Genomic DNA, 16713 nt, shown 5'->3' with positions numbered 1-16713 from the left:
CCAACACCAATCCGACTCCATCTCCACATGGAAACGTTAAACATTATTACTTTAAGACAGTAATTCGGTAAACACGGGGGCGACTTACGGGGACGACCCCGGGATCCTCGTGTGCGAAGAGATAATGATTCAAGTTCCGATTTTCGTTGCGCACTTGGAGGTCGAACTCTGACAGAACTTAAGGGCAAGTATCAACCTGCGTTATATAAGTCCAAGTAAAAGCGCGCGTAAAAGACCGCTGCTGCGGTCCAAATTAATCCTGTGTGTGACGTGCGTGACGTGCGTACTTGCGCGCCCCCCTGCACGTATGCGCTCGCGGTCGTGCATGTGTGTGTATGCGTGCAACATGGCGAAAAACTGCAATACCGTGACTGATGGGTGATCGAGTTACGGCGAGTTTGCTCGTTGCTCGGCGGCAACCTTGTCGCCCTCCGCCTCCTGAATGACCTCGAGGTATCGTTCTCGAGGCCTCTTTGGGGGCAGACCATCTCCATCAAAGTGGATACTTACGAGATAAGGGAAATAACAACTCATACGTGCTAGTTTGCACGTAAGTAGCGAGCGCGCCGCAAAATGTCTACGAGATCGCAGCTAACCAAGGATTTAAACGGTGATTCTCACTTTAGCATTCCTTGTTTCTGCTCGTAGATCGCACGCGACTTTCGAAACTAAGCACCTTCTTGAACATCTCGAACTCGATTTTATCAACCTCGCTGCCCCACCCCCTTCCTTACACAATAATACTGTCTACTGAGTTGTGTGTTTCGTCTTTGTCTTTTTCTTTATTGCCGGTATTGACGTGCAACTGTGCATGCACATCAACTATTTGCTTGGCTTATTTCTCTCTGACTATTCTTAATTTCTTGTTCTCAGTTTTATTTTTTTAAATCAAATAAGATCCACATGTAAAAAGCCATGATTTAAATTGTGTCAAGAATTTGGTAGTATTGAATATTAAAACAGGATTATTACCAATATATGATGATTCATGTGTGAATTATTTACTTTTCGTACAAAGAACATTTTTTTACCTGCTTATTGAATATTGATGATAAAATCTTACATTCATTTTATATCTGTCCTTTGTATCCCATAAGTAATACTAACACAATAATAGCAATGTATATACATAACTGTTTTTAATCTATTTAATGAATATAATTATTGTAATATAATTTTATATTTTAATATCCTATATTTACCTATTTTTTCTACCGTATTCTACCATTGGTTCATAGAATAGAGCAATAAATTAATGTCATTAAAGTATTTACTGCTGTCAGGAAGAATAATAAATAGTTTTATTAATGAAATAATATATTATATATCACAGATGTAAAATATTCAGTCATATTTAATTTATGATTAAGCTCTAAAAGTTATTAAAATATTTTTTATTTGTAGAGTTTTTTCTTTTTTTTAATTATAGTCTTTAATTAAATACTTAATAATTAACCAACAATAATTGATTTGTTTGACATATTTAATAATTTATTTTATAATTTTTATACATATACCAAAAAAATGTATTTTTTATGTTGGGTAAAAATGAAATTTTTATTGTTCATAGTATTAATTTCTAAAATAAAATTACAATCTTTTTATTAATGAATATTATTATTAGTTAGCAATATAGTTTAATAGTATAATATATTGCCATACTTCTATAATAAAAGTTTACATTAAACTTTTTTACTTTATTTCAAATTTTTCGTTAAAAAGTTGTTTAAAGTGTATTAGATAAGAAACTTTTATAATAATAAAATATGCTTAAATTAAAGTTATATATAAGTGAGCTATTTGCAATTAATGTTTTATATAAAAAAAAGTATTTTGTTGCTTTATAGTATATTATAACATAATACAAAATATTTTATGTCAAACTACAATTGATTTATAAATTTATATTTTCAATTATGGTAATAATACATTTTTAATATTTACTATATAATGTATCAGATAATTTACAATATTTAATGTTTACAGAGTCCGTAAAGTCATTATTAGGAAAGCATGTGAAAATATTATTGAAAAATGTTGTTAAACTAGAAACAAAACCAGATAAGCTTGAAAATAGAGTTTTAGTAAGTACTATTTTTGTTAATACTACGATTAAAAAGGGTAAATGTTAATATTTATATCACAATTTATTTTTAGGTATTTTCACCATGTCGGCTCTTCCTTTTAACAGCAAAAGTGCCTACAAGGGTAAATTGACTCAATTATTTATTTACATTTCACTTTATTCAAAATAAATATTTATTTTTATTTTCATTCCTTTTTCAGATTGATTGTCATTTTCATTATTTGGAAATATCATCAGTCGAATCCAAAAGAGCCAATCAACTATCATTAACAGTTGGCGAAAGAATATACAACTTTGTTACTATGGGTTTAGGAAGTGTGGACACATCAGAGGTAGATGCAATGATTGAAGCACTTCACACAGCTATTCGAAACATATTTCCTACAGTACCTTTAAAGTAAATATTTAAAGAATACAAAAATGTATTAAAAATGCCAAAGTATAAAACAAACAGAGCAATTTAAATTTGAAATTATTCGTGTACATTGTAGAAATACTTATTTTTACCATTTTATAACATTCCTATAATGAGTTAACTAAAATATTTGAATTTATTTGATTGTGTGTGTGTGTGTGTGTGTGTGTGTGTGTGTGTACATTTGAAAGTATTTACAATAAACTAAAATATTTAAGTTATTATTATATTATAAAAATTTATTTCAAATAAATTGAGTTATATACAATGTAATAATCTTTATTTTCAAAGAAAGTTATAACTTAAATAAAAACATAATAAATAACTATTAATTTCTATATTTTAATATAACCAACCACTTTTAAATAATATAAAATAAATTTATTAACAGTTTTAAATAATTATCGATGATTATTAAAATTATTCGTTTGCTTTATACTTCTTAATAAGGAAAATTATTTTTACTTACAGTTATTTAATTTCTCATGTTCTCAATTTTAGTTACGTAATCAGAAAAATCGACGTAATACCTGTAAGCAGATTACAAAGCATACGAGGTAGCGATTTAGCAAGAAGTACAGAAGCAACTCGACATACAGGTCCTTGTGGTGGCTTTTCTACTCAATATGCTTGCATGTGTGATTTGCATAATGTACCTTACAGAGAAGAAGTTGCCTGGGTATATATATATATATATATGTATATATATATATTTACTTTATACAAGTATTTTTAATAATATATTATATCCAATTTTTCATTGGTTTAGGATGTTGATACAATATATTTGTCACATGATACCAGAGAATTAGATCTAAGAGATTTTGATCATTTAGACCAAAAAGATTTAGTACCAATTATATCAGCTTTAGAGTATAATACATGGTTTACAAAATTATGCATCTCTCACCTTAAACTTAACCATGAACCTTTGGATAGACTATTACATGTATTGAAAAGATCTCTTTCAATTCAAGAAATTTACTTAGACAATATCGGAGTTAAATGGTATATTTTATCTTATTCTTTACTTTATATAATAAATGAAGTTTCCTATCTTTATTAAATAATAATATTTCAGGGATTTTGCACATAAATTGTCTTTAGCTTTAATTGCTAATACAAATGCTGTGCTACATACTATAGACTTATCCAGCAATACTATCGAAGATAAGGGAGCTTCAAGCTTATGTGGTGCAATAGCTAAATTAACACAAGGTATTGCATAATTTTAAATGATAAAAATAAAATTTTTGATTATTAAGTAATTTCAAATTGTGATAAATGGATAATAAATGAATAAATGTAGAAGTTAATATTTTCAATTTATGTTGAAACTCAGTATATAAATAAGATTTGAAATATATTTTCTTTATTTATTATAATTCCAGGTACTCCTCACACAACTGGACCACTGGGAAAATTACCAAAGGGTTTGCAAAAATTGAACTTGGCACGATGCGGTTTAACAGGAAAAGGCGTAGGTCAAATAGCGCATGCTTTAAGTTTAAATCGAATTATGCCTACGAGTTTGCAATATTTAAACCTTGCTGAAAATACCTTAAAAGATGATATAAATGTAAGTTATTTTATACTTAAATATATAATGTATAACAATTGAAAATAATATTTATATTTTTTAGAATTTGTGCAGTTTCTTAGCTCAGCCTAATGGAATTACTCATTTAGATCTAAGTGGCACTGAAACAACATTAGAATGCGTTAGTATTGTAAATAAATTATTTATAATTTGATTTATAATCAATATTCAAGGAAATTGAAAAGTATTGAAAATGTAATGTCATTTTTATTTGTTTTAAATATAATTATTACTTGATCTGAAATAATTTTAATTAATTATTTAGTATGTAATTATATAGAATTATATTATAGTATTACCTCTGAGTACATAATTGCTTAAAATAATTGTTTATTGAAATTTTTTTCAGCTTTTTGGTGCTTTATTACGGGGTTGCGCAACGAATCTAGTCCACTTAAACGTCGCTCGCAACTCATTCTCAAGCAAAAAAACCAAAGAAATTCCTCCAAGTTTCAAACAATTTTTTACAGCCTCCAAGGTTCAAACAATTTTTTACAGCCACTCGTTCCCTTAAGTACTTAAACATCTCGTTCTGTAAGCTCCCCCTTGAGGCACTTAAACATCTATTACTAGGTTTGGCTTGCAATGAAAGTACAGTGGGCTTGGAACTTGATATGAGTGGCAATAATCTTGGCTCAATGGGTGCTCATGTACTCGAATCCTGTATCCATGGTGTTAGATGCATCGCTTCTCTTGATATCTCTGACAGTAGTAAGTTTAATGTTAATTACTTTTATATGTATGCACAAAAGAATAATATAAATTATTTTCTCATATTTTAAAAACGGGCAGACTTGTTTATGATCAAATTTACATCGACAAGTTGGTTATGTATGCAAACTTTATAAATACAAATCAAACTTAAAATTTATAATGTATTTTTTAATAAAACATAACAATTAGAAATTGGCCAATCAACGTCAATTACATTAAATTATTCTTTTTATTTCAATTTTATTTCAACAGACATGGACGTTGATTTAGCACAAGTAATCACTGCTATTGGAAAAAATAAATCTATTAAACAAGTGTATATGGGTCGAAATACTCTTGGTATGAAGAGCAAACATATAGCCGTTGTAATGGACTCCCTTGTACAAATGCTCCAGGAAGAAGACTGTGTATTGCAGGCATTACATCTACCTGATTCTCGACTTAAAGCTGATCTGTATAATCTCATTAACGCCCTCGGCAGCAACGCCTGTTTACGTACACTAGACATCTGTGGCAATCAAATTGGTGACCCAGGCGCTAGACTGCTTGCCAAAGCCCTGCAAATCAACAATCATTTAAAAACTATTGTATACGATAGAAATAATATTAGTTTACAAGGTTATGCTGACATTGTTCATGCATTAGAAAGGTAAACTAATTCCTCGATTTCTTAATTTTCATCTTAATTTTTACAATTCAACAATTATTTTTTAATGCAAATAAACTATAAATTTAATACAAATATAGAAGGTTTATTTTTATAAAAACGTATATCTGAAATATATTATCCTAACATTTTCAATAACATACTACTCACTCTCTCAGAAATTACAGCGTTAGGCATATGCCATGTCCAATTCATGACCTACAACCATGCATGAAAGCTTCCGCAGAGAAAACCGAGCAACTAACAAAAAAGATTCAAGATTTGCTACAACGTAATGTTGCGCCATGTCGAAATAGTCACGGGCAAGCATTCCGACTTCAACAGGGTTTTCTACTCAGCTCCACTCAACACATGGTTGACCGTCTTGTCGTACAAACACAGGATACAATCAAAGCAATTGCTGCTGAAATCTGTAATGCTAATAATGATATCAATTATGCAACGGGATTGATTCGAGACGCGGATAATTCAAAACAGTTACTACCACGGCTGCACGAGGTGCTACAGAGACGAGACGAGAATAATCCTGTGGAAACTAAGCTTGCAGAAACAGCAAATCAAATTCATAAAGTTGTGTCTACCTATCTACAGGTAAGTTTATCATTATTTTTGTTTTAACTTAAAATGCGTATGAATAAAGACATAATTAGGAAAGTTTAGTAAATATTTCAAATCGAATATGAAAACATTTATTTAAATTAATATTTTAATATTCAATTCTTACAACTTAGCAAAAAAGATTTAAAAAAACATGAGAACTAATTTAATAACCGATAGATACTTTTTTTAACACAATTATCGCATTCTAAACAATTTATTTAAATAAAATAACGTTTTTAATTATTTCAATAATATTGTTAGACGACAACTGACCTTCAAAGTTAATAATTTAATTAATCGCTTATGCTATATTAATTAATTCTATAATCAATTGATTGACTTATTAAACTTTTAAGAAGGTCATTTAAAACAAAATTACAATATTTACTAAACATCGACAAACATAATTCTAAAGATTTTTCAAAAAGTTGCTTATAAATATCGCACGTATTTTTGTATTATTAGTTTAAACATCTTTATATTACAATAAAACAATTTAATGATTTCAATTTTATTGCACGTAAAATAATTTATGACTAAATTAGGAAACCTATTAAACTAGATGATTCGCGTGTTATTATTTTATAATTTCAATGTAATTTACAAATAATTTATTTAGTAAATATTTCACAATTGGTTACTTATATAGATGAATAAAGGCGATAATATATCATTTAACAAAAAATTCATTATCGCCTTCAATTTTAAATTACGCAAAAGAACAAATTTTTATATTTAAATGTAGATTAAGTTTTATTTAATTAAAAGCACAAACTTATTATTTATAGGATTCCTTAGATACAATGCTTAAATGTGCTAGTGAACAATGCCCTACAATTCTGGAACAAACTGTTGTTAATAGAGATGATGATTATGATGATAACGAATCGCTAACTTTAGAAAAACACCTTCGAAATTCCTGTAAAGAAAAAAATAAATTGACATTAGATTTTATACACAGTACTATTACTGAACAAGCTGGAGCAGACATCATAAATAGAGTAAAGTAAGTAACTAAATTATCAAAAGTTTAAAAACTATTGTTAAATATATATATCAGATTTGTCATATTTATCTATTTAAATAAATCATTTATTTTTCTATTTTATTTTTATAGCTTATTATGTTATTTTACAAATTTTCTAGTTTAAAATATTTTGTTTACTTAAGCAAATATCTCATAAATCCTAAATTTAAATCACACATAAATTATTAACAATATAATCTGTAATATAAAATTGTAATGCATAAATTACCGATTATAAAAAAGTTACTTATTTATACATTTTAACAAATGTTATCTTATTAATAATATAAAATAATATATTAGAAAAAAAAGAATAATTTATTGAGAGAGAAATTTTGTTTACAAATTATCTAAATTAGAAAAATAAGTGCAACAATCTATTTCACACATAAAGTTTATCACGTTTACTTGAAAATATATATTTACAAGACACTTTAAATAGTCTCATTATATTTTTAATTATATAATTTGATAAGATCATTTTTACTGTTTTTTTTTCAACTGTCCAGATATTTTTATAAATATGCATGGTACAGAAAATCAAATTTCCTAAAAACTTTAAATCACGTGCTGAGCAGGAAGAAGGTCTCATTATTGTAAATTTCAAAAACAATTTATCCATTATAAAACTTTTAATCGCAAAAGTTGTGTATAAAAAAAAAATATTTTATGAAAATATAAGAAAAATTCCTAATGAAAAAAACTAAAAGAAAATCATTCGATTGCCCTCGCAGCATTCGATGAAAAAAATCGACATGCCGTATATATTAATCGATTAAATTTGTATTTCGTTGCTTGTTAGCGAGCTGAATCTCGTTGTCGCCGCGCATATCTCGGATCGCATCACGGACCAAGTAATCGAGTCCCTTTCTACGAGCTACAAGTCGCTTATAGGCGAGTGTGAGATCCGTACCCGTAGTAGTACACCAGACGTTCTGCGCCCGAGCGCCGGCTCAACGAGCAGCACTGGTGGTAGTGTAATAGGTGTGGGGACGGGCGACATGTCACTCAGTCTTTCCACGGGGACACCAGTCGTTGAGCGAATAAGCCTCGCAATGGACGAGGAGGACGACCGGCATTCCGACGAGCGCTCCCTCCTTATCGCCGGGGACAGCGATAATCGCGCCCTACTGGGCAAAGCTATGGTACGACTCTCAGCCGAAGATGAATCGCCGCTGGTAAGTTTTGCACTTATGAAATGTAAATGTGCATATGTATCCGTGTAATATGCCAAGCTTGTGGTGAATGACAAGGGTATGCACCGTAAATACTGATATTGCACAAATACATATCCTTTCTTTGATTTATCTTGCAGAATATTTTGAAAATTATTTTAAAATGATCGTTGGATATATTTTTCAACATTTTTAGAAAATTTTTAATAATACCTTCTTCGATGTTTTTTTTATTTAACAAGCTAAATCTAATACAGGTATTTATTTGTATACCGTCTATTAAAAATGTACAAATATTATTTAAATAATGCAAAGCCTTGATTTTTAACTACAAAATATTTTATCTATTCTATTATTTATTACGTCATTTGCTATCTTCTAATTATCTATTATTATAAAGTATAAATTTTTATAATTTATTTTTTCAATTATTACACTTTATTTAATACTTTTTTTTGTATCCTTGTTTAAAATTTAAAAAAATTTGTAAATAATTCTTCAGTATATATTTTTAATAAATAAAAATTACGATTGATTCAATCGAAATCAGTGCAATAGTTTTCGACAACAACCAATGATACTGTTATAATAATATTTCTTCGGGTCAAATATGTTTCATATTTTAATTTAAACATATTTTAAAGTAAAATATATTTTTAATCGACTAAAATATCATTAACAACTATAAATCCTCTCTATTTTTTTCTACATAAAAATCTTATGTTTATGACATATTTACTTTTAATAAGTTCAATAAAATCATAGTACAGTCAAAAATAAATTCAATATCATTGTTGAATCTACGATACAATGAATCAGATCTGAAATTGTTTATTTTAGGATTACGTTGATTTCTCTTAATGGAAAATGAGTATCTCGAGCGTGACGATTAGAAAACATGTAAGGTTTTAAGACTATACAGCATCACCGATATGCAACAATTTTACTTTTACTTGAATGACTGACATTTTCTTTATTTTACAAAATTTATAACATTTAGTTTGTACATTGATTAACAATTGTTATTACTTTGAATGATGATTTAACGACATTTATATAATCGAAAAATGAATTATTTTCTTATTTTTATTAAGGAATTTACATTTTAGTTAAATAAACTATATATTAATTATTTAATCGTATTCTTTTTACACATTATAATTATTTTATTTTTGAGAAAAATGATATACACATATATATGTTTATTAACGGGTAACATGGTACTAACACATTGGCTGACTCATTCTGCTTTTCCTTACCGCATTACTTGCAGTTGGAGTACTTGAATCTTGTAAGTATAATTTCTTAACGACTATTCATTAAATATTTAAACTTAATAAAAATATATTATAAATAATAATTGTAATAATCATTTCAACAGGCAACGCCGCATTTGTCGAACAAACGAAAGAGTTTGCATGGAAGAAAGCTACGACCTAAATCTGTCGTGGATTCTGTTGAAGGCTTATCCGCCGATGACATTCCAGATCTTTTGCCGTCGTCCTCGTCTTCCTTACCAAAAGGCCAACAAGGTCAAGAAGGTAATTGATAAAAAATATTTATTTATAACAATATTTTTGTAAAGAGATTTCATTGGTATTTATTTCCAAAAAAATATGAAATTAATTCAATAAGAAAAAAAAATTAACAATTTATTCATTTAATAAAAACTTTCTATACTCCTTACGTTATAAAAAAAAAAGAACTAAAATACACGTGCAATTAATTGTTGACTTAATTCCTTTATTACTTCTAATTTTTCCAAGTTTTTCATGTGTAAAAGTTAATCAAAAGCGAAAACAATGTACTTCATCTTTTTCATTATAGGAACATCCGAGAACGAGCATTCCCTGACCGAATCACTAGACTCTGTCTCAGAACTACCATCGAATGCGGGCGTAGGTCAGCAACTACAACATTTAGTAAAATCGAGACCGCGACGAACAAAAACGCGAGCTCCAACGAGACCGATGCTACGACCCGATCAATCACATTCCAACGACGGTATAGCTCTTGGCGAGGGTCTTGATGTTTTTTTTAGACCTACTACACCGACAACACCAATTGTTGGCTCACCAACAAGTGATGACAGGTAAATATATTTTTTATATATTTTATATCAAATATTTATTACTAGGTTTTGCAATAGTTTATCATTTCCAAATTATTTTTTACCGTAGTTTGCCAGTAATTTACAATTATTAATGCAATTAAAATATTGTACAGACGTGAACAAATAAGAATTTTTGATAAATTAACAACGGATAATTAATATATAAATAATACAAACATTTTACAATAATTAGAAATTCATTTCATGCAATGTTCATGAAATTAATCTGATCCTCGCTTGGACTTCATAGCTCACTGAACACATTCCCAACAATGATGACAACAGGTCTAGATAGCGGCAGCCCAAGCTTATCCACAGCTTATCAGAAGGGTGAGTCCACAATTAAAAAGAATGCACCAAACACTCCGATGCTCAAGAACCTCCATACCGAGACATCATCGCGCTCGCGTTCCAGCGATGACGTCGCCAAGTTTTCACCCCTCGTTGGACGAAGGTCGCATGGAGACTCACCACTAACTGCCTCACCCCTCACACGTAGAAGTACGATAGAGAGCACGAAATGCAATTCCGAAAAGATCGGGCAAGAGGTCGCCATCGCCGTTGCTATAGTTGATCAAGCGGGTAGGGAAGAACAACATATTATATTAAAATATCGGAGGTATTTAATGTTGAATACTAACACAATACAGTGTTATAAATTTAGCTTTTAAAAGAATAATAAATATATTTATAAAAGTACTTATAACAATGTTTGTATTATTATACTATAAATAATTAATATTTTTAGGCTTGCAAATACTTTAACATTCTGTTCTTTTAATTTTAATAAGAACGATATAACTATTTTATTATTAATAGAGTTTGAGAGTTTGAGAGTTTAATAGAAAATTACAGAATTTTGTTTCAAATATATTGGAAAACAATGTTTCTTATCACTTATCTATTTTTCTTATTTCAAATTATTCGCTTACAAGTATACCATGCGTTTGCAGTGTATACATTTCTTATTATTTCCTAAATTATATAAAAAAAATTCGTGAAAACTTATTACCATATACGATAAGTGAGATATTTCCATTTTTTATAATGCAAATGATAATTGTAGGACAAGCGTCAATGACAATTACGGACAATAGCAAAGAGCACCAAATCGGTGATTCAAGCGAGAGCACTGGTAAAAGCGTCATATCATCGGTCCGAAGGTTCACCGCAGCCGGACACGGCCACACCAGTCCAACAAACGGAAATATCCCGAAGAATTATATCTTAGAGACGGCAAAGTCGCCTGTGTTACGCTCTCTGACGACCAAGAACAATCAACAGCATGGTGACCGACGCTCACCACCAACCACTGCCCCGAAACCAAGACCTTGGAGTATGGCAGCCGACAGAAAATCCGGTTTGTTTAAAATAAACTTTGTTATATCAAAAGTTTTATTATTTACCATTTTATAAATTTATTACCAATGTTTCAATAAAAATGTATACAAATAGTTTTATTAATATAAAAGTATAGAAGTAAGTAATACAAAATATAAAAGTAACCAAATTTTTCTTAAAAAAAAGGGGGGGTAGTCGACCAGTTTAATTACTAAAAATTAAACTACATTTTCATTCGCATTGAGTGTAATAAAAATTAAGCAATAACTTTAATCGTACAGGAGAATTTAATCAGCTGTTAAGCGATGGGTCGAGTCCTAATACATCAGCGGGTAACACACCGGACTCGGGTGATGCGCTGGACGAGTCGACCGATAGCGGCATCTGCGGCCCTGCTTCCCTGCCCCCGAGTCTCACAGCGAGCTGTATCGTTGGGAGCTCCCTCGGGAACACTTGCGGCCTGGAGAAACGTTCGGTGCGTGAACTGGCAGCGAGCTTATCGAAAGGTGGGAACAGCAGCGTGACCTCGAGCCAGTCCAAAATCAATAAAAAGGAAAACGGTAAAATACAATATAGAGAAAGATAAGAAGCATTTTCTATATTAATATTTGAGCATCAAAATATTGATGAGCACGTAAAGCACGCTTGTAACATCACACGATCTCTTTTAAACGCTAGCCAAATCAACTATTAATTTATCAAACTTACATTTGCATGAGGAGTATAGTTTGCATTGCTGTAACTGTTTATGCCAGATCAAATATTAAAACTGTAATAATAAATTAATAGGTAAATAATAGCGTAGCATCCAGAATATCCTCAAAACATTTGAATTTCAAACATTTATGTTCAAAGACATTTTGTCGTTACTCATTATTGACGTAGTATTGGGCATCGCAAGAAATATCGTATTTTATTATCTTCATTTCTTATAATTATTTATAGCTATGATAATGTAATATCTACCGAGATTCTGTATGCACGAGTGACCCTTATAATTTTTGTTTAGTGTTGCCTTATGTAATTTATTTTAGAGCATTCCACAGCATGGAGATCTGTTTTGCGACGGTATGTTGATCCTTCATCATCAACACAATCAACCTCTCTCAAGGTATCACAGTTTTATCTTCTTTTTTTTTATTCATTATTAATTATTTATTCATTATTTAACTTGCTATTATTATTTAATAATATTATACACTACTCTGAGCTTTGAAATGCAATAGATTTATGTTTGTAACTTGTAATAGGTATCTGCAACTATTAATTCCTTTAATAAATTATTTTAAACTATTTGACATAGTATTTTAGTGTGACGAATACTTTTAATCAATTTTTATGTAACTTTTAACGAAATTAAAAATCGAAAAACTTTTTGAATGAAAATAAAATAATAACATTGAGATTAATCCTCTTTATTTATATTATTTACAATTTAAATATACAAAAGAAATTTAAAATAAAGAAATGCTCAAAAAAAGTTTCAATAGCAAATGTCGGATGCATCGAAAAAAGATATTAATTGCCAAACATAATTCCGAATCTTCTAATACTTTAAAATAATAAAATCATAAAGATCCATAAAACATAAATTTCTGACAATAGCCAATAGCAATTGAAAGTAAAATATAACGCATATTTTAATCATCAATTTGTAGACTATTTAACAAGCTTTTAACTATTTTATTGCTTTGTATAAAAAATCTACAATATCTATCAGTTCATTCTTTACTTACCATAAGTTATAGCATATAATCTATTGAAAAACTAATATAAAATCTGATGTTGTAGGCTAATGACTGTGTCGATTTATAATCAACAGTTCTTTCATATAATTATTTTTCCAAATAAATTATGGTCACAGAGTATAAAATTTTATTAGTGTTCCCAATTAGGTTGTGCACAACACTTTGTGCAAAAGGAACACTACTAACGCAAGTTTACCTTTCATGTAGGCTAATTCTTTCTAAAATAAGAACTATATTTTTTCATTTGCAGAACTTTATTATTGATAAATATATAAAACGATATATTAACTACTGTAACAACTATACTTATTCTTGACATTTTTATTTCAATTTTTATAAAAATGATTAAAAAATGTTCGAAAAATATTATATAAAATTTTTCAAATATTCATCATAAAGAGGATTCATAGGTTGCATTTAGATTATTAAAAAAAAAAAATGAAAATCAAGTTAAATCTAATCACTTTGAGCTTTAAATACTTAAAAGTAAAAGAAACTATTTTTCAAATACAAAATTCTTTAACCCTGTTTTAAAGACATTATACCTGTATTTTGATGCTAATCTAAGTACCCCAGAGAACGTGACGAATTTCGTCGCTTTATCAATAAACATAATTAGCTTACAAATGATAGAACTTTACCTGAACTAAGAAAAATTTGAAGTTCGTTTTAAGAAAAAAAATCAAAATAATAATGTTCGACTTATTACACCAGAATGCCGTCTTAAAATAAATAATTCGTACACTTACTATTGAGAAGACATAAAATAAAGACATTTATAGAAATTTATTAAATGCTTATTTCTTATAAATAGCATGAATTACTAATTTAAAAAATGTGTGTGTTAATTATAATAAATTAAATATAATTCTAATTTTATGAAAATTATCAATTATATTCTTATATATATCGTATCATTCTTAATAATGAATAATGATATAAATTTTAATTTAACTTAATTATTTCTTTGTTCAATTAATAATTCTAATTTTTATTAAATATTCCTTACGTATTAACATTATCTACATATCCTTTTTATTTACAATCAAAACATAAAGATTTATAGTGAAAAATGTTTTTATTTTGTCAAATATATTAAAGCAGGAATAACCCATTTAATGTGAAAGATAAGAGAGAAAAACTTATTATCATCTGTTTTTTGTTTATGTTCTCAGGTACAGGAAACACAGAGAGAGACTGAGCCTAACCGCAGATTGGCTTTCAAACTCCGACGCACCTCATTCCTTCGTGATTCGAATTTCAATTACGATAACGACACAGTTGATGTATAGGGAAAAAGAAAGAAAAGTGTTTTTAATAATGAATCGATAAGAATCATTATTCAACAATATTTGATGATTTAATACGTTGAAAATTATAATAGAAACCAAAGGCCAATGTTTGAAAAGAAAAACTTTTACTTTTGCATACAATTTCAGGTAATATTGACAAATATTTCATAAAAATATATATTTTTTATTTATCAACTGTTTATTAAATAAAAATAATCGTAAATATCAACACAAGTATACTACAAATTACATATAATTAAATTTTTATTATTCTCCATTTTAGTAATATAAATTTACTCTTACATGAATATAAACACTTATAATAAATCAGTTTTACGAAAATCTTGTTAAATATAATAATGCCTTAAATCAAAGAAGAACAGTAAAAATTTTGAATATCAACATGACCTTTGATAAAAAAAAATTGCTTAGAGCAATTAATAAATGAAAATAATATTAAAAGAGATACTACTCTTATAAAGCTGATCTGCTATTTGCTGTTCGGTATAGAACTAAGAAATAATTTGATTATAATCGAAGTAATAAGTCACATATATCAGACACAAATTATACAGTAATTATCTTATTTTTCTTTCTTTTTCTCTTTTTAATACTTGATTTTCTTTAAAATTTTAACAATCAGATGCATTTTTAAATAAAAAATAATCAAAATAGGAAAATTAATATACCATAACAAACATATATTTATAATTCTTTTAGATTTGACTTTATTACATTCCAGATAAGTAAATAGAAAATAATGGAAATGAATATGATTATTATGGCCCATTTGAGGTGCCTCCTGTTTAGTTCCAACAGTTCTAATTTAACTTTTATAATATTGCAAGTTCAGACTTTATTTCTGACAGTGGGTGCTTAACCCTATGTTATTTGCGCTACCTCATTATCTTTCGCTGCTCTCGTTCATTTATGTGAAAGCTTATTTTCAAACTTCACATCTGTATTACAAAGTCAAAACAACAATTATACAATTTAGTATTGTATCATTGTAAGGTGATGATCTCTGTATTATTATAGAATTTTGTAATTGTTATATAATTTGTAATATGGTATTAGTTATACACTTTCTCAAAATAAAAAATGTTAATTTAAAATTTATATAAATTGGTAAATAACTTCAACAAATGTTATTATTTACTGTAAGAATAAAATAAACTATCTTGCAAATTATTTGACAATACGTATTCTACATTTTTCTAATTATTATTATTATTCTCTCTCTCTCTCTCTCTCTCTCTCACTCTCAATGTAATGATATATTTTTTTAATGTGGCTACAACGGTACTTTTAGTTTATATACATTTAAATAATATGAAATGAGTAAAGAAGCACCTACTATTAATTATTGCAAATGATAAAATTATAAGAAAAATTAATTATTAATTATTTTCAAATGGTCAATGATAATTACGCTAATGGTTAACTGACAAAGAACAAATATTAGCATGCGTTAATAAATTATTTATCGTTTTTTGTAATTTTAAATGATAAATATATTTTAAAATTTCAGTATTTCGACGTTATCAAATATCTAGTGAAGTAGAAGTATTTTGTTTATAATTTTTTGTATAACTATTTCATATATATATATATATATATATATATAAAAAACATACTAAATAAACAATAATAATTTTGTAATATTGATAGATTATTTCCGATTTTAATTATTAAAAAAAATTTAATCGGTATTTAATTTGTCAATTTTCTTTTAGCATTGTAAATTTATATGAACTATCTATTTTGGTTGATATTTGAGAGCATGAGTAACGAAGAATAATTAGTTTTTAAATGTTATACACAATTAGATAGCTAATTTATTTGATTAGCTATTCTAAAATTCCAGCTGAGTGCTTATAATTCTGATACACCGCACTTTTCATTTTTCAGAATTAAAATTGGCCTCAACAATTT

At 28.1% G+C, this 16713-nt stretch overlaps 1 protein-coding gene across 1 annotated transcript; it reads left to right on the top strand.

Moving 5' to 3' along the window:
- The first annotated feature begins 287 nt into the window (after window positions 1-287).
- Window positions 288-14832, top strand: LRR (capping protein regulator and myosin 1 linker 1 leucine rich repeat protein). The gene is made up of 23 exons (XM_011496047.1): window positions 288-610; window positions 1987-2084; window positions 2158-2208; window positions 2287-2483; window positions 3003-3180; window positions 3271-3509; window positions 3583-3719; window positions 3893-4080; window positions 4145-4222; window positions 4451-4579; window positions 4617-4812; window positions 5068-5464; window positions 5641-6073; window positions 6871-7088; window positions 7912-8287; window positions 9558-9575; window positions 9666-9825; window positions 10112-10376; window positions 10648-11016; window positions 11423-11757; window positions 12020-12298; window positions 12773-12849; window positions 14662-14832. Exons 1-23 carry the CDS (start codon window positions 574-576, stop codon window positions 14776-14778), a joined length of 4572 nt encoding a protein of 1523 aa, XP_011494349.1. The 5' UTR covers window positions 288-573; the 3' UTR covers window positions 14779-14832.
- Window positions 14833-16713: the final 1881 nt, after the last annotated feature.

Source organism: Ceratosolen solmsi, unplaced genomic scaffold (genome assembly GCF_000503995.2).
Source record: "Ceratosolen solmsi marchali unplaced genomic scaffold, CerSol_1.0 scaffold11, whole genome shotgun sequence".
Classification (NCBI taxonomy): domain Eukaryota; kingdom Metazoa; phylum Arthropoda; class Insecta; order Hymenoptera; family Agaonidae; genus Ceratosolen; species Ceratosolen solmsi.
The sequence above is the reverse complement of the archived record's forward strand: the minus strand, read 5'-3'. Positions and strand labels throughout refer to the sequence as shown.